The sequence below is a fragment of the Sitophilus oryzae genome, unplaced genomic scaffold, assembly GCF_002938485.1.
Source record: "Sitophilus oryzae breed Bouriz unplaced genomic scaffold, Soryzae_2.0 scaffold_578_pilon_pilon, whole genome shotgun sequence".
Lineage (NCBI taxonomy): Eukaryota > Metazoa > Arthropoda > Insecta > Coleoptera > Curculionidae > Sitophilus > Sitophilus oryzae.
In genome coordinates this window covers 2580324-2599355 of record NW_022147171.1, presented here as the reverse complement: position 1 = coordinate 2599355, position 19032 = coordinate 2580324, and the positions used below count along the sequence as shown (strand labels likewise).

The 19032-nt window shown below is 33.0% G+C and overlaps 1 protein-coding gene across 1 annotated transcript in view; it reads right to left on the bottom strand.

The window, feature by feature from the left end:
- Positions 1 to 18589, bottom strand: part of LOC115887652 (suppressor protein SRP40-like) — a 19170-nt gene extending 581 nt beyond the window's left edge. Inside the window, exons 1-9 of the mRNA XM_030907116.1 lie at positions 18459 to 18589; positions 18323 to 18410; positions 18153 to 18264; positions 13611 to 13816; positions 13499 to 13549; positions 13243 to 13449; positions 11627 to 11710; positions 11517 to 11570; positions 1 to 66 (exon numbers count right to left, since the gene is read on the bottom strand). The exon at positions 1 to 66 is cut by the window's left edge and continues 581 nt beyond it. Of these exons, the coding sequence (XP_030762976.1) occupies positions 1 to 66; positions 11517 to 11570; positions 11627 to 11710; positions 13243 to 13449; positions 13499 to 13549; positions 13611 to 13816; positions 18153 to 18264; positions 18323 to 18410; positions 18459 to 18480 (890 nt within the window). The 5' untranslated portion in view covers positions 18481 to 18589. The remainder of the gene's footprint in view (positions 67 to 11516; positions 11571 to 11626; positions 11711 to 13242; positions 13450 to 13498; positions 13550 to 13610; positions 13817 to 18152; positions 18265 to 18322; positions 18411 to 18458) is intronic.
- Between the last annotated feature and the right edge of the window lie 443 nt (positions 18590 to 19032).

The window sequence follows — 19032 nt, the reverse complement described above, 5'->3', positions numbered from 1 at the left end:
GATTGTGTCTGGGAGTTTTTGCTTTCGGTTGACATAGTCGAAACAGCACTGTTCACTGTTTGTGATCTGAAATTGTATTTTATTATAATTACAATTAATCTTTCGAATTAACATACCTGATATAATTTTCTATTTCAAATAACATAAAAACTAGATTAAATTATAGATGCATAAATTAATACCTATTTAAAGTAAGACTATAAAATGTTCCCCTAAAATACCTAACATTGATATCAAAATATTAGTTGCTTAAGGGGTGCAGTGTATCTGATAATAATCTATGTTTTATGTTTTTAAAATATGAATTTAGTAAACTTTTAGTATTTTTTCTCAAAATTCTCTAAAAAACAGTGCGAGTTACGAAAGTTACTTTAGACCAACTACGGTCACTCGAGGATATTGCCAGTGATAGGGAAAATCATGGTGAACACGAGTCCACATCTGCTAGACCAGAAAACGGACTGTATGCTATAAGATAAGGATTCGCATCAACAAGAGAAAAATGGGAAAGCAACCGAGTAATGAACACTCAAGAGATAGCAGTCTACAGAGATGCTTCCGCAACTTCAGGGGGCACAGGTATAGGCATCTTCTCAGAGGAACTAGACATCCGACGATCTTTAAGGCTATCGGATGGCTATAATATTCTACAAGCAGAGGTTTACGCCATAAAGGAAGCGGCTAGTTGTATACGAGAGAAAATTGCTGATAGACCAATAGGGGATATAGTGATATACTGTGACAGCTTGGCCGCTTTAAGAAGCATCATCATGCAATCAGTGAGATCGAAAACTGTGATGGAATGCCGAGAAGCACTGTACTGGCTGCGTCAGGGCGGGGCTACTCTGTGCTGGGTGCCAGGCCACAGCAATGTGGTGGGCAATCAGGAAGCAGACAGACTCGCCAAAGACGGGGCCAGGGGAGAGGCCATGGCAGATGACCCACCACTTGTGACGATCAACACACTGAAGGAAACTATAGGAACTGCCATCAAAGCCAAGCAGCAAGAGACGTGGCAACACCGTGAGGACTGCGCTACAGCTCAAAGACTATGGCCAGTGGTAGATAGCACAAAGACAAAACAACTGAGCACAAAAAGAGAGCACAAAAAGGATCTAGTACGCATAATTGTAGGTGTCGTTACTGGAAACTGTCCCACGGGGGTAAACCTCGTGAGATGCAAAGACTACTGCAGAGAATACGGAGAAGAAGAAGAAACCATAGAGCACCTGCTGGGCCACTGTCCGGCACTTGAATACCGGCGCTTTAAAACTTTAGGGCAAGGTTTTTTGGAGAGACTAGAGGAAGCAGCAGAAGCCAACATCAGCGACATCGGGAACTTTGCAAAGAGCTGAAAGTGCTTTAACGCAAAGAAAGAATGAGAGGAAGGTTTTGCACAACAATACAGGGGTATCGCAATGGGCCCAAGGCCTCCGAGTGAGGTATCAAACATGATCCCAAACCCCAGCAATCTAACCTAACCTACAAAAGTTACTTTCTCTATGCGAATTACAAAAGTTACTCTTTTTGTTTTATATAAAACCAAATAGTTTGTTTTGGGTTTGAAAACTCGGTCATTATTTTTTTTTCCAAATTTAATTTAGACACAAAGTCTATGAATATTTTAATATCTTACGTTATGAATATATCGAGTGTATTCTCTATTTATAAAATATTTTTTTCACTTCTTGACACAATTTAATCGGTAACATTGTACCAAGTGTACCATTTTTTTAAAATTTTATTTAGAGTAAAAAATAAAAGCAACTTGTTTATAAAATTATATAACAAATATTTGCAAGACATCAATTTTCCTTTGTTAAAAGCTATTCTCTTTGAGCATTGAGGCAGCAACAGCCATGATAAAATGTGTCAAAAATCATCATTTGAATAACTTAATCTGTAGCATTTTTTATTTCCTTTAATAAAATTGAATTTAAAAATCTATTTTTATTTAAATTTCTTAGTATTGGCGCCATCTATTTGCTAGATGCCAAAGATACCAAACTCCATTTGTTACAGCTCACTTGTTTCGATATTTAATTTTTATTAGTGCATCTATTCGCTAGATGTCAAACTTCATTTCTTACAGTTTACTTGTCTTGTTTATTAGCGCCATCTATTCGCTATATGCCAAACTTCCTTAATTGCATTTCACTTGTCTGAATCTCACTTCGCTGTGGATTGCGATTTTCTGTTCTAATGATTTCGATCATATGATATCACTTTTTTCTCTCTCTTTTCTTTTTTTTCTGGTAATTTGGATCTGAAGAGGACGCGTGTTTCGGCGTCCGACAAATTTTCCAGTGAAAAGCACTCTGCATCCACTTTTCGATTTCGATTGCATGGGTATCCGATTTGGAAATTTGAAAACCTTGTAAAGTATGCAATCCAGAGTAATAGATCGTATTTGTTTGGTTTCCTCTTGGAATGATCACCGTAAGTTTATCCGCAATTTTATATAGCCCTATCTAACTAAATTCTATTTCAGTTATTTCCGTTTTTTATTTCGTTTATTTGAGTATTTAATTACTGGTTTGGATCGGCATATGGTTTGAATATATTTATGTAAAGCTGATTTTCAGACCGTAAGTTGTTTTTTTTAATTGAGTATCTGTCCTGAGAACTATTTTTTATTTATAGAGTCACTACCACATGGTACTCAGTAACTACCACATGGTATGCAGTAATAATGCAGTAATTATTGTATGTTTCACCCACTTTCATTTTGTGTGGACATATGCAGACCTTAAGACAGTGTTCCTGACATTACAATCGTTCTTTTGGCTGATATCGAAGACTTATCCTGCCATAGTCATCTGCATCCACTTCTGTTAGTCTGGAGAATACCTACCTACCTGTTTACATCATAAGAATCTCTATACAGATAAGTCTTAAGTTTGATACACAAGGTACGCTTTTATTTTATAATTTTTGAGACAACAGATTTAATAACCTGGTAAATTATCACTATCTATCCCACATATTGTAGTCAAAATTATGTTTTATTTAACGTTATAAGTTATAATTTGATTCGTACAGTACACTCTTACTTAGCTATGATATTTTATATGAAAATTATTAACACGTATTCATTTTAAAGGTTTCTGTACACGACATGTTTCGAAACATCATCGTATTGAGACATACATAAATTTCACCTGTTTTTATTAAGTAGCTTACTTAGTTCAAAGAATACAGTTACTAAATTCAAATCTATTGAAAATAATTTGCGGTTTTATTGGGATCACTGTGACTAATTGATGATACTTGTGTTCGTTTTCAATAAATGTTTAATGTAGGATAGTTATTTCTGACTTTTATTCCTGATAAATATAATAGACCCTTAATGCTGTTGATTACTTTATTTTAGCTATGTTGTGATATCATATTTTTCTTTTTGGTTTCTTACTTTACCACTCTCATAAACAAAGTAAGTGGCGCCCTTTTCACTGTCTTTGACCATACCTATTTGAATTCTTAACATCAATATTAAAATCTCTGCAGCCTACATATTATCATTTTTTTATTTTTTAACAACATTAGAAAGTCACTATGAGTCAGAAGCCTTACCTACGAACCCAGCTTTCCTCTAACCCTGAGCAACGGATTCTTTTTTCATTCTATTTGGGTAACGACAGAAAAGTCGTCACACATAGAAGAATAAAGTATATGACGCCCTGTAACGTGGGGCTCGACTTAATTTGATTGACTGAGCTTAATTTGATTGGTTCAGCTTAATTTGATTGGCTCATGTTATATTTAATTGGATCAACTTAGTTTATTTTGTTTGACTTTTATTGGTAAACTTAATTTAGTAAAATAATTTCTGTTAGGCTCAGATAAATTTTCTTTAAGGCAAAGACTATAGTTTTGAAATTTTGTTTTCATTATTTCTGTAATTTAATTTTTATAATTTCAGTACAATAGCAATTTTTGTTTTTTATGTTATAGAGGGTGTTTATCGGTTTAAAACTCAGAGATAAATAACTTGATACTTCTGACTACATAGTTTATTGAAATTTTAATCTTGATATAAATATACAGGTAAGGTTATATTTTGAATATACAGAGTGGACATAATTTTAGTATACAGGGTAGTGTTGTTAGTACTTCGTAATATTTTGGAATTTGTTTTGAATATTTGAGTCTTTTTTGGTTTTGACATGAACATAATTTCTTTCTGATAAATTGCGTCGAGTCATAACAGCTTTTTGTTAAAATTAGTAAATTTTTCTGAATCATTTAGTCTTTAATATCTTAATAATAACAACTGAATTACAATGGAGAAAGAATCTTTTAAAGTTAATCATTTACGACAAGTAGAATTAGATTATGAACTTCTTATTAGGGGTATTAAGACATCTAAAAATGTTGAGAGTAAACGTAAAATTTTGTCAGGTCTTTTAAGTAGAGAAATTAATAACCCTTTTTGTTTAGTTAATATGGAAAATTATCCTCTTTCTTTTGATCAAGAAATTTTCGAAATTAAAGCAACTTTAGATTCAATTTCTTTGTCAATTTCTGAATTCGAGGGTGGAGTAAATGATTCAATGTTTAAAGTTATAAAATCTCGTTTTGTACATTTGGCTGGTAGAATTAGAAGAATAATTTTAGATGAAAATCGTGCTGATGCAGAGACTATTCAAACTGATGTTTATACTAGTTGTTATCAACTTGAAGCTGACTTATTTTCAAAAATTTCTGACACAAATGAAATTTTAAATGTTAGTTCTGTCCCTTCAGGACCGGTTATTAATTACCGCCTCCTATTGTGACTTATGTTGCTAAACCTTGTCCAGTGTCAGACTGGCCTATTAAATTTAATGGTAATCCTCAAGATTTATTTTCATTTTTAGAAACTGTTACTGAGCTTTCTGAATCACGTAAAGTTAGTGAACAAGATTTATTTTCTTCCGCAGTAGAACTTTTTACCGGGAATGCTTTTATTTGGTACAGAAGTATTAAACAACATGTTACAGATTGGAAATCTCTTGTAGAAAGATTAAAGAAAGACTTTTTGCCACCAGATAATGATGACAATATTTGGTCGCAAATTAAATCTTATAAACAACGAAAAAATGAAAGTATTTTAATTTTTATAGCAACTTTAGAGAATCTTTTTAGTAGATTAAGTAAATGCCCTAGTGAGGTTAATAAGATTAAAATTATTAGACAAAATTTACTTCCTGAATACATTACTCAGTTAGCTTTAGTTGATGTTTTATCTGTGTCTGAACTCTCTAATTTGTGTAGAAAATTAGAAAATGCTAAACATCAGAATGAAAAACGATCTAGAAGTTTAAATGTTTCTCAATTGAATACCACTCCTGATTCTAGCTCGTCTGATTCTCATCGAGTACAGTTTTGTAAAAAGTCTAAGAATGTCAATGCTCAAAACAAAAATAAAAATACTACTGTTCGGTCTGCTAGTTATTCTGTAGCGTCGTCGTCTTCTGACCCTGATATGGTAAATACTTCTTCGAGTATGCCCAGATCTGTAGAAAATTCAGGTAAGGAAGCAACCTCGCGTTTAGTTTGTTGGAATTGTTCTGGTCCAAATCATACATTTCATGATTGTCGACAGAAACGTAAGGTTTTTTGTTTTAAATGTGGTAATTAGGTGTTAAGTCACCGGCGTGTCCCAAATGTTCAAAAAACTAATTGGACGAACTCGTGTTGCTGGTCGTGCAGTTCAAAAATTCAAACCCAGAAATTTATTTTCAGAATCTGATTGGAAGAAGTGGTTATTATGTGTTAAGAATTTTTATAGATCCACCACTACCAATCATAAAGTTTCTCCTTCAGATATTTCAGATAATGATTCTTTTGTATGTCCGCAAATTTCCGTTTTGAATATAGATTTAGACCATACTGACGCATGGTATGAGACTATGAAGCAAAAGATTTTAGCTTCACCTGGTTCATTTCCACAGTGGAAAGTTGAAGATGGTTTTCTTTTTAAGTTTATTCCGGTACAGCTACCATTTTCATCAAATCTTCAAGAATGGAAGAAGGTTGTTCCACGTCCTCAACGTCGTAATATTATCGAATCATGTCATAATCCGCCAACTTGTTCGCATTTGGGTTTCTATAAGACTTTATCAAGACTTCAAGAACAATTTTATTGGCCCAAGATGAGAGCCGATGTTCTTAAATTTGTTAGGAGTTGTCGTGTTTGCGGAGCTCAAAAATCTTCTAATACTATGCCGTTAGGTACGATGGGAAAAAAAAGCAAGTTAATATGCCTTTTCAGACAATCGCTTTAGATCTTATGGGTCCTTTTCCTAGATCAAAAAAGGGTCATAAGTGGCTTTTAGTTGTTGGCGATTGGTTTTCGAAGTATGTTCTTCTGTGTCCGTTGCGTTCATCAAAATCTCCCTATATGGTGAAGTATCTTGAGAATGAAGTTTTTCTTACCTATGGAGTACCTCAACATATAATTTGTGACAATGGTCCTCAATTTGTTGCGAAAGAATTTAGAGATTTTGCTAAGAAATACCAAGTTCAGAAGATCTGGTATAATGCTGTGTATTCTCCTCAATGTAACTTTGTTGAGCGAATGAATAAAACTGTAGGAACAGCTATTAGAACTTATGTTAAACAGCATACAGATTGGGATGTTCAGCTCTCTAATATTCAGTTTGCTTTAAATACTTCTAAACATGAGGTCACAGGTTTTTCTCCTTCATTTTTAGTTTTTGGTAGACATATTCCCATCTCTGGTAAGTATTATGGTCAAGTTAAGTTTCTGAAGATTTTGAAATTATGCCTGGCGATCGCAACTCTTACGCTTCTGAACTCAAAAATCTTTATAGTGTCTTTAGCGAAGTCCGTAAGAAACTTCATGCTGCTTATGAAAGAAACTCGAAGTCTTATAATTTGCGTAGGCGTGATTTATCTTTTCAGGTTGGTGATTTGGTTTGGTGACGTAATAAGGTCTTATCAAATGCTGGTATTAACTTTTCAGCCAAGTTAGCTCCTCGTTTTATTTTATCTTCAGTGCGAAAGAAAATCTCGAATTTAGTTTATGTTTTAGTAGACGAGAATGGTACTAACGCAGGCCGCTGGCATATAAAAGATCTTAAACCATACCAAGGTCACACGATTGACGACGATGATACAGAAAATGTCTCTACTACGTCACAGTAATTCAAATAATCTATTATGTCCGATTCCTTTTTAGGGTTTAGTCTAACGGATACATAGATTATATTTTAGTTCTTTTTAGTTTAGATTAAACAGTTATACAACATTTGCTTCTCTTTTTTTTACGGATTTGTCGCGAATCAGTATAACTATATTGTCATTTAGTTTTTTTGCGTACCTATATTTTTGATATGTTATAGTATTTCTATTTGGAAATGCGAGCATATGACAGTATTTTTTTTCGAGTATTCTACAGATTACCTAATTTTGAGTAAATATTTTGTGGAATGGTAATTCTGTTAATCACTCCTATAGTTTTATGTCATTTGCTCTATTCTTTGTTATTCAGTTCACAAGAATCTGAAATGTAAGAGATTCTTGTATTTTGTGTATTCTGAGAACACAACGTCGTGAAAAAACGAAAAGTTGTTATGATTTTGATTGCAACCTAGAAATGAGACGTAGCTAACCTCATGACTTCGTATGTTTTACTGTGTTTTGGATATTATTGTGATCTTCTTTCCATATTTGCAATAGCGTTTCATAGGCTGGAATCCTATGTTACGGATATTTTGGGTCCTTAGTGACAATCTTTTTTTCTCTTTGTGTCTTTCTATTGTGTTTTCTATTGTAATTTTCCTTCTTTTTCTCATACAGGTGAGTTACCTTGAATGGTTAACCGGTGAGCACACAGGTTGTGGCGAAGGTAGTTTGTCTTGATCACGCCAAACTAACCTCTTATAGTGATCCGTAGCATGGCTTTTGTTGAGGTTCTTTTGTTGTTTGTTTGTTCTCTGCTTCCTTGGGTGTGAGGGGTCGCATGAATGATTACACGCGATTTGTGAATCATTTCGTTGCCTCATACTAGGTGGGTTGAGTGCAGGCGATCAGCGGGGGAATTTCTTCAGAAACATCTGCGCTTCCATGGGATTCTTTTTTCTTTTCCTATCCCATACCTTTTTAAGTTTAAGTTTAGTTTTAGTTTGTCATATATTTTGTATATGATTTTGTTTTTTTTTTGGATTATGTGGTGATTTTGACTTTCCCGATTGTGTAACCTCCCCTGATTTGACATACCGATTGCGACTTACCAATTGTGACTCCTTTATGGACGTGTGATACACGAAGCTATCATCCACCAAATTTAATTTCAAAAATCTAAAAACATGTACCAATTTAATTTAGTTTTCCTTAGTGTTGTTTGGGCGAAAGTCCTCTTTGAGGGCCTTTCTTTTTTTTGAGGGGGCAGTGTAGCATTTTTATTCCCTTTAATAAAATTGAATTTAAAAATCTATTTTTATTTAAATTTCTTAGTATTGGCGCCATCTATTTGCTAGATGCCAAAGATACCAAACTCCATTTGTTACAGCTCACTTGTTTCGATATTTAATTTTTATTAGCGCATCTATTCGCTAGATGTCAAACTTCATTTCTTACAGTTTACTTGTCTTGTTTATTAGCGCCATCTATTCGCTATATGCCAAACTTCCTTAATTGCATTTCACTTGTCTGAATCTCACTTCGCTGTGGATTGCGATTTTCTGTTCTAATGATTTCGATCATATGATATCACTTTTTCTCTCTCTTTTCTTTTTTTTCTGGGAATTTGATCTGAAGAGGACGCGTGTTTCGGCGCCGACAAATTTTCCAGTGAAAAGCTCTGAATCCACTTTTCGATTTCGATTGCATGGGTATCCGATTTGGAGATTTGAAAACCTTGTAAAGTATGCAATCCAGAGTATAGATCGTATTTGTTTGGTTTCTTCTTGGAATAATTACCGTAAGTTTATCCGCCATTTTATATAGCCCCATCTAACTAAATTCTATTTCAGTTATTTCCGTTTTTTATTTCGTTTATTTGAGTATTTAATTACTGGTTTGGATCGGCATATGGTTTGAATATATTTATGTAAAGCTGATTTTCAGACCGTAAGTTGTTTTTTTTAATTGAGTATCTGTCCTGAGAACTATTTTTTATTTATAGAGTGACTACCACATGGTACTCAGTAACTACCACATGGTACTCAGTAATTACCACATGGTATGCAGTAATAATGCAGTAATTATTGTATGTTTCACCCACTTTCATTTTGTGTGGACCTATGCAGACCTTAAGACAGTGTTCCTGACATTACAATCGTTCTTTTGGCTGATATCGAAGACTTATCCTGCCATAGTCATCTGCATCCACTTCTGTTAGTCTGGAGAATACCTACCTACTTGTTTACATCATAAGAATCTATATACAGATAAGTCTTAAGTTTGATACACAAGGTACGCTTTTATTTTATAATTTTTGAGACAACAGATTTAATAACCTGGTAAAGTATCACTATTTATCCCACATATTGTAGTCAAAATTATTTTTTATTTAACGTTATAAGTTATAATTTGATTCGTACTTACTTAGACTATGATATTACACTCTTACTTAGCTATGATATTTTATATGAAAATTATTAACACATATTCATTTTAAAGGTTTTTGTACACGACATGTTTCGAAACATCATCGTATTGAGACATACATAAATTTCACCTGTGTTTATATTAAGTAGCTTACTTAGTTCAAAGAATACAGTTACTAAATTCAAATCTATTTAAAATAACTTGCGGTTTTATTGGGATCACTGTGACTAATTGATGATACTTGTGTTTGTTTTCAATAAATGTTTAATGTAGGATAGTTATTTCTGACTTTTATTCCTGATAAACATAATAGACCCTTAATGCTGTTGATTACTTTATTTTAGCTATGTTGTGATATCATATTTTTCTTTTTGGTTTCTTACTTTACCACTCTCATAAACAAAGTAAGTGGCGCCCTTTTCACTGTCTTTGACCATACCTATTTGAATTCTTAACATCAATATTAAAATCTCTGCAGCCTACATATTATCTTTTTTTTTATTTTTTAACAACATTAGAAAGTCACTGTGAGTCAGAAGCCTTACCTACGAACCCAGCTTTCCTCTAACCCTGAGCAACGGATTCTTTTTTCATTCTATTTGGGTAACGACAGAAAAGTCGTCACAAATCGAATTAGCATGATTGTTACAATTGTTGTGGATATCATCACATCATTGCTACTATTTGCTGACGAGTATTTAACACGCATCAGAAGATGGCTACGCAAGGCATTCTCTTTCATGAGCTTTTCAGTTACTGAAAACCCCGATACGATAATGATACGATGATGATCTCTCTTCCGCACTCCGGACATTCAAAAATCTCATTACTTTCTTGGCCTCTTTACTTTTTCGTTGTCGTTGTTAACTGAATTTACAATTCTTTTCCATTCCGTTCTGTTGTGCGCTGATGCCTCCCACTGATCCTGCATGCTTATCTCCTTTGGAAAACATCCTTGTATCTCTTGAGTTATCCTCTCGGTTTCCACTTACCGTCTACAAGGTCACCGTAAAGAGGAGATTTCGGTAGGCAGCTTTCTTGCATTCTACAAACGTGACCAGCCCATCTTAACGGGATTTAGTAATCATGATTTCTTGATTTCAGCGCTGTCGCAGTTAGCTTTTTCAAAGACCGATTATTTCCTATATGTGGGTGCAGACGGTTTGCCATAATTTCTACAAGAGTTTTTTCTCCGATAGTCAGTAATGAAATTTCCAGGTAGTTTCGGCAATCTGATGCACTTCCTTTGTTCTTAAATATATTCACTATCTCCGCTTTCCCATATGACATCGAAGAGAGCCTTACGGTGACCAATAAGTTCCTTACTTGTACACTTATAGATTTCTGCTGGAAGCGTGTCACAGCCAGCTTGTTTTTTGTTTTTAAATTGTTTTATGGAGGCCTTTATTTCCTCTTTCGTTATTGGGATATCCAATACACCAATTCTGTTATGGTAGTATTGTATTGTGTTTAGTAACTTCTATATTGGGGTTGTTTTCTTGATTAAGGATATGGCTGTAATGTTCTTTCCAGCGCTTTTCTTATTTGCTCTTCCTCTTTTAGCGTTACTGTGGATAAGTAATATTTTTTCAAACATTTATTCATAAATTAGGGCAAAGTATTGCTAGTTTGAAGCTTAGGAATAGATGGAAGAGGGAGAGAGATATAAGCCTGTCATGGCACTGACGGACATACAAATCTACACGATCGAGTAATTGATTAAAACAAATAAAACTAAAAAAAATGCCTTTTTATCGATGACGAGTAACCCTACTGACTGATTACTCAGGGGCGTAGCAAATTTAAATTATTTTATTAATTTAATTTAATATACAGGTTAAAAAAGAAAAATATTTTTTAACTAAAATTTTTCATCTAAGCGATTACCAACAATTATCAGACAGAGAGAAGTGGAAGAGATTGAGTGTTTATTCTTTAACTGGCAGATTCCTACTTACCTTTCTGTAGCTGTCGATGTACTTACGCTTACGATTGTGTTGTTGGAAGGTACCCTAAACAAAGGTTCGTTAAATTATTTTAATTTTATTCACTACTTTTTTTTAATTACTTGTCGTGAGAATGTGTGGTGCTTTTAGATGCGTGATTACTGTGGTCGGTAGGATTTGTTGAAACTAACGAATTTGGAGGAACCCTGTAAAAAAATAGAATATATATAACAAATAACAATATAACTAATTAATTATTAAAGAGCGATAGGATGCCGATTTTCTACCCCAAAATTTGTAAAGCGATATAATTTTGACAGATATGACGCCCGACGGCTTTTGGGTGTCAGAGGCTTGGGTCACCCTGTATAATAATAAAACTATTAATAAAAAAATATTAGAATCTAGGTAACTTTAAAACGGTTTCTTCCAAAGATATCAAAACATACCTTTATTATCTTTGGTTTCTTCCAATTGTCTCTAAGCATATTAATATTGTATTAAATTTTTACTTTAATATGGTTATTGCTACCTGAATGGAAAGTTAGTTTTCTTACACCATAATATCTAAGTATAACCTACCGGGTACGTTTCAAAAGTGGCGCACACCTATAACTTTTTTATTTTTTCAGATAAAAAAAACGAAATTTGGTATGTTAGGATATGACATAAACTAGGATTGGTTGACATATTCAATTGTTTCTGGCCATCTTCTGTTTCATCGGAAATGACTACAACTTTGAATTTTAAATGAGACACTCGGTATTTTTTTACTTTATTTAATAGAAAATGACACTCTGAATAGAATGACATAGCATATGTGAACTTTTGAGATTTTCGCATATGGTTTATTTGAAATTCATGAACTTTTGGTTCATAACGACATTTTGACTCGAAATACTAAGTGTGTAGTACAGGGGCGCATATACAGGAGGGGTAATGGAGGTAATGGGGGTAATGGGGGTAATTACCCCTCCCAGAAAGAGATTTATAAATAAGAAAATGTGGTATAAAATAAAATTGACATAAAAGAAATTAGTTTAATACCACTCAAAATAGAAAATCTAGACCAACCCAAGTTTATTTTTTCCGTAGTCGCAATACCTTTAGGAAAAATTTAATTTAAATGTAGCACTTTATTTAAATATTGACACTACCCCTCCCAGACTTGGTGGCGCCACTGGTGTGGTACCAAATTATTCGTAAAGAAATGCTTTTTCCAAATATGCTAATGAGCCACCCTCGTTCCATTTGAAAAAATTGAGATATGCTTAAAAATACGATCTGGGCATCATTTAATCAGCCAGGACAAGACACAACAAACATTAGACGATCAAATATATTTTTCCAAGGCTACTTGATAAACAAAATTAGTGTCTCTAACACAGCCATGGCACTCTAGATTAAAATTTAAAATACGATTTTTTAGATGAAAATGTAAAAAGTTGACATTCTATTCAGAGTGTTATTTTCTATCGAATAAAGTAAAAATATACGGAGGGTGTAAAAATCAAAAGTTGTAGTCATTTCTGGTAAAACAGGAAGTGAACAAAAATAATTGAATACGTCAATCAATTCTAATTTATGTCATGTACTGCAGATTTGGTATGTTTACCAAATCTCGTTTTTTTTATCTGAAAAAATAAAAAAAGTTATAGGGGTAAGCCACTTTTGAGACGCACCCGGTATATTCACTATATTAATGTAAAAATTAACAATATTGAAAAATGCAAGTTACTCTTGTATGATTGACGGTTTCTCTTCTGAAATTTCTTTTTGTTCTATGCTAGGTGTGGTATTAAACTGCTCAACCTCTGATTCTGTACCAGTCAGTTCATTTTTCTCTTCTGATTTACTCTCTTTAATTGATTTACTCCCTTCAATTAATTTACTCTCTTTACTAATTTTGGAATCATGATGACTTGAAGACGGCGTTTTCTCAATACTAAAAAAAAATTAGAGCAAAAACGGAAAATCATCTTTAATAATTTTACCTTTTACTAGAATGATGGTGAGAAGGTTCAATGGAATGAGATTCGCTGTGCCTAAAACAAAAAATTAACATTTTTACTTTGCATAAACAAAAATTTATATTATTTAACTAACTTTGTGTCGCTGTATGAAACGTTTTTAATGGAGGGGGGTTTCTTGATGCTTTCTTCAATATGTGGCAGCCTTTCTTCATGTTCAGAATGAGTGTTTCGTACAAGTGAATCATCGCATAACTTTAAGAGAGCTGCCAAACCAACTAAAATAGGCTCATCAACCGTAGGTCCCAGAACATTCCCATATAAGTTTGGTCCATGTACGCACTTCATAAAAATCATTCAAATAAAATATTTTTCAAAAAATAAATTTTTAATATCCAGGGTGGAGCCTCTCATACGACGCGGAGGCTCCAAGGAGAACGACAGCTTGTATTGAAATGAAATTTTGTGAGCATATGTAGGTTAATTTAAAGCATTTTTTTAAATATAGAGAGTTTTACACGGTATCCCGAAAAAAAAGATCCCAAACCAAATCAAAGTTTTTTTTTTGTAATGAAACACCCTATATATTAATTGATTTACGGATTCTAGCAGAAAAATAATGGTGAGTTTCATTAGAGAAGTATATGACTAAAATGTAAGGTTTTTGACATATTTAACGTTTAAACTAAAAATGAAGAATACATTTTAAATTTCAATAAAAACTACTTAAATTGGAATTTACCTAGTATCCTTTAAATTAAACTAAAACTTGATCGAAAAAGTTATACAGGGTGAGGCAAAATTAATGTTGAACATTGGTCACCTTTAAAAGCAAGTTACTCTTTTATTTTAAATGGAACACCCAGTATGTTACTTCGATGTTCAACGGGAATTCATGTCTCTTCAAAATACTATAAAGGTTGCCTACCCCTCAAGCAAATATTTTCATAGATATTTTCATTTTTATGATTTAGTGTCAGTCGATCTTTATTATTTAATAAAATCTAGTTGGCAGTGCTCAGTGCTCTTGACGTTACTTCACCACAGCTGTCAATAGTTTAATTATAACAACTAGTTATGATTTTGTACCAACTAAAATTAAAAAAATTATTATCAGAAATTTGCCGAAAATGGAAACTTATCCTATATCAAAGAGAATTGATATGATGCTATTAATTGGTGACTTGCAGTGTGCATTCACCAATTAATAGAATTCTTAAATGCTCCTGATTTATTTAGATTGGACTTTTTTTTATTGAGATATGTTAAAGACAGTGTTTAAAAAACTCGACCAATTATTGTCGACAACACGAGATTGTCGCTACTTTTCAGAAGAGAAAACTCCAGATATGCCTCCAGTAGAACTCCAGATATGCCTCTTAATATAAAAAAGATTTTTTGAAAAAAGAATAATTTTATGCAGTGACGAGGAAAGGAAGCATTTTGAGCATTTGATTTCATATAGCTATTTTTTGTCCCATAATTATACGTTTGTAACTAGTTTTATTTCTATAATAATTAACATATGCTTTAAACGTGTCTTATGTTTAAAATAATTTTATTAATGTTGAATATTTTACTCTCCATCTTTTATTTTTTGTTAAATTATTGACCACCTAGATTTTATCAATTAATAAATACTGATGCAAAATCATAAAGATGAAAATATTTCAAAAAATCTTCGTCGAAGAGGTCGGCAAATTTATGAAATTTTTATTTTTATTTTAACTGACACAAAATGATAACTAGTTGTTAAAGTTGAACTAATTAGACAGCTATGTTGAAATAACGTCAGACGTGTCACAGCCACCTAGATTTTATCAAATAATAAAGATCTACTCAGACCAAATCATGTAAATGAAAATATCCAGGTAAATCTTTATTTGAGTGGTAGGCAATTAATAGGATTTTGAAGATATATAAATTCTCCATTGAATATCGGAGTAATATACTGGGTGTTCCATTTAAAATAAAGGAGTAACTTGCTTTTAAAAGTGGCAATTGTTCAATATTAATTTTGTCTCACCCTATATAACTTTTTGGGCCAAATTTTAATTTGGTTTCACATATAATGGTTATTTTAACCAAATAACAGGCTATACAGAATAAATAACAATTTAGATATTATTGAAATTTAAATTTTTTTCTTCATTTTCTCAAAATGTGAAATATGTCAAAAACCTTATAATTTAGGGATACTTCTTTAATGAAACTTACCTTTATTTTTTTTTTTCAGAATCCGAAAATCAATAAATATATAGGGTGTTCCATTACAAAAAAAACAACTTTGATACTTAACTTTTTCTGGAAACAACCTGTAGTAACTCTCTATATTTTTAACAAATGCTCTAAATTAACTTACATCTGCTCCCAAAATTTCATTTTGATACAATTTGCCGTTCTCTTTGGAGCCTCCGAGCCGTATGAGGGGCGCCGCCCTGTACAGAGTGTCCCAATATTCCGTGGACTGCGTAGTTTTGGAGTCAAAATAGGTTCACTGAATATAATTTACCTCTATACAAAAGTTTTTCGGTTAGATTAGATTTAAGATATTTTAAGAACCGTTATTCCGATTTCAATGAGATTTGGGGTAGCTATATATGTTTTGCTAAGTGCTTTAACATTTGACTTTCACATAAGTCATGAAAAGTACGGGAAGGGGAAATCTAAATATTAACCTAAATATTTTCTCCTGAACTCCACAGACGAATTTAAAATTTGTGAAGCTTATTGTCAAAAAATATCATTTGTGATACTAACATCCAACTAAACTATTAAACTTACCAAGACTAGTAAAACTAACGCCAACTAGATTATTAGGGCATACTAGATTTAATGCGCCTACATAGCTTGATGTGACAAGAAATACTTATTTAAGACAGCTTCGGCAAAACTTTTTTTTCTCAAAAAGTATGCGCGGTGGTTTTTTTTTTTAATAGAGACAAAAAATGTAGTAAATACTAGAGCGACCATTATAAAAAAAATATGTCGTCGGTAGAGTTGAAAAATAATTTTACTAACATTTATGTAGGAGTGGGAGCAGTTCCCTCTTCGTACTTTTTCTTGATTTTTGTCAACGTCAAATGTTGAAGCAACTATCTAGGCAACCCAAATCTCATTCAAATCGGAATAACAGTTCTTAAGATATTTTAAAAATGTGCCTATTTTTTTAAGGCTGTACTTAAACTGCCGTTAAACGGTAGCTTACTAAAATGCCGTTAATAGGTATGACGTCGTTGGTGTGACGCCCTTGACGGGCTTTATTAAATATAGGAATTTTATAAGAACTAACGCTATCCATCCCACCAACTAACCAACTTAACCAACGCAACTAACCTCGACACTGATAAAAAATATAGAAAACAAATATAAATTAGTAAAAACCAACCAACCCCACCAAATAACCAACTAACCAATGAATTAACACCCTCCAAATAACCACGCTAACCAACTCGCCAAATAACTAAACCAATCTAACCAAAAAGAGTGAAACCAATGCAATAAGATCACGCTATAAGAAAAAATATATATAAAAAAGTCTTGGTCGGCGTGAGATTTGAACCACGGACCATGCGCTCACGAAGCTATAACCTCAGCCACGGAGCCACAGGTGCTCTTGCAAAATGCTTATAGGTAGGCATTACTTTCCGCCGACATGAACGACGTCACAATATCTATTAACGGCATTTTAGTAGGCCACCGTTTAACGGCTGTTTAAGTACATCGTTTTTTTAATGTTTGATGCTCTCTAAAGGGGGAGCGCCCACCAAAGTAACGTAGCATTTGACGTTGCACATACATGGCAATGATATAGCAATAGTGTTGCATGATTTTTCACGAAGAGCACATATAAGTAATGTGGCAGTGGCGTAACAATTGTAAATCTAATTAATATGAACCAAAATTATCCAAAGCGTCGCTATTGGATACACCCCTTTTACAAAAAGAGACAAAGGACCAGTGGATTTAGTGTTTTTAAGGAATTGAATAACTATCCTGAAAAATGTCAAGCATTTTATAGAATGAAAAAAGAAACCTTTGATGTGCTAGTTAGAAAAGTTGTTCCCATGCCAAGTCTTGTTTATTACTCTTGGAATAATCGGCAGGAGTGTGATCATAAATGCATAGTTCAGTCTCATCAATGATACAAAACGTATATTGAAGTCGGGATCGTCCTTCATTTTTGCCAAATTTGAATAACGTGTTAATGCACGTGGCAAAAAATAGAACCGGTTCTATTTTTGAAGCAGTGGCATGGTATGTTATAACGACAAATAACACGTTTCTGACAGCGCTACTTCAGTGTGCGCTGACACACTTATTGTCGTTTGTTCAATTCGACGTAACTTGCTAGATGCCCATGTTATACTTGTCAGATTACGTGCCACGTCAGATGCTACGTCACTTTGGTGGGCGCGCACTAACAGACAAACAAAGCAGTTTTGTATAGAGGTAAATTGTGTCCAATAAACTTATTTTTATTCTAAAAATATGTAGAAGTTCTATGTTCACGCAATATTGGGATACATACACATTTACCCCCTACAAATAGTTTTAACATAATATGGGACTGAGACTTTTTCCTTTTTAATTTAAAAATCAGGTCTCTTTCAGAAAAATGAATGCCTTCTTTAGATTGATTTTTCTATACAAAAATTTATAATAAGCCATACTTAACTGGATTGTTATACTCTTTTATATGCGAATCATTTGATTTTGAAGCTTTTTTGTCTCCTGAGTGGCTTCTATGTGGCGACTTATTTCTGTCACTTGAATTTAAACTTTTTGATCTAAAAATTAACACATTTGTACTAAAATGGATGCCTAAAAACATTAAATTTGATTTACCGAGGAGAGTGAACCGAGTGATGATTGCTTTTATCTGAACGGTGATCACTATGGCTCCTCGAAGAACTATGATGAATGGACTCCTTGTCTTAAAAATTTAGGTATAATTATTAATTACTTTAAAAATGTTACCTACCTTTTAAAGCCGACCTAGACATTTTGCACCATTATTTTCTTAAGAAATTATGTTATTTAAATTTTGCACTGATTAATTTTATTAAATAAATTGCCAAAACATTTTGATCGAGTTGTCATTTTTGGCGTTTTGTAATGATTTTATGTTGATGGGTATACAGTTTCCTTTTTATATCCATAGAGTTAAAAAAGTTTAATCCCTATTTGCAAATTGTGTAAAAATCTTTAAAAAGGTAAAAGTAAAAATAGTATATATAATAGTCGGATTCATCTCTCCAAAAAAAATTATTAATAATAAAAATATTTTTTTTTATTATTATAAAAATGATTGATGTAATCGTCAATTTCTGTCAATCGTGTCAATTATATCATAAAACATCCCCCTTTAGAACTTTTTCTTTAATGGCCATAAGCGGGAGTAAAAGCCCAACCGCCCGAACAAACACTAGAGGCGCCACCGGTCATCAAATGGTGTAAAAATTGCGAAAATTTAATCTTCTAATTTTGACACAAGGGGTCGGGCTTAACTTTTTCAATTTTAATTCAATATTCATTGTTTTCAAACTATATTATTA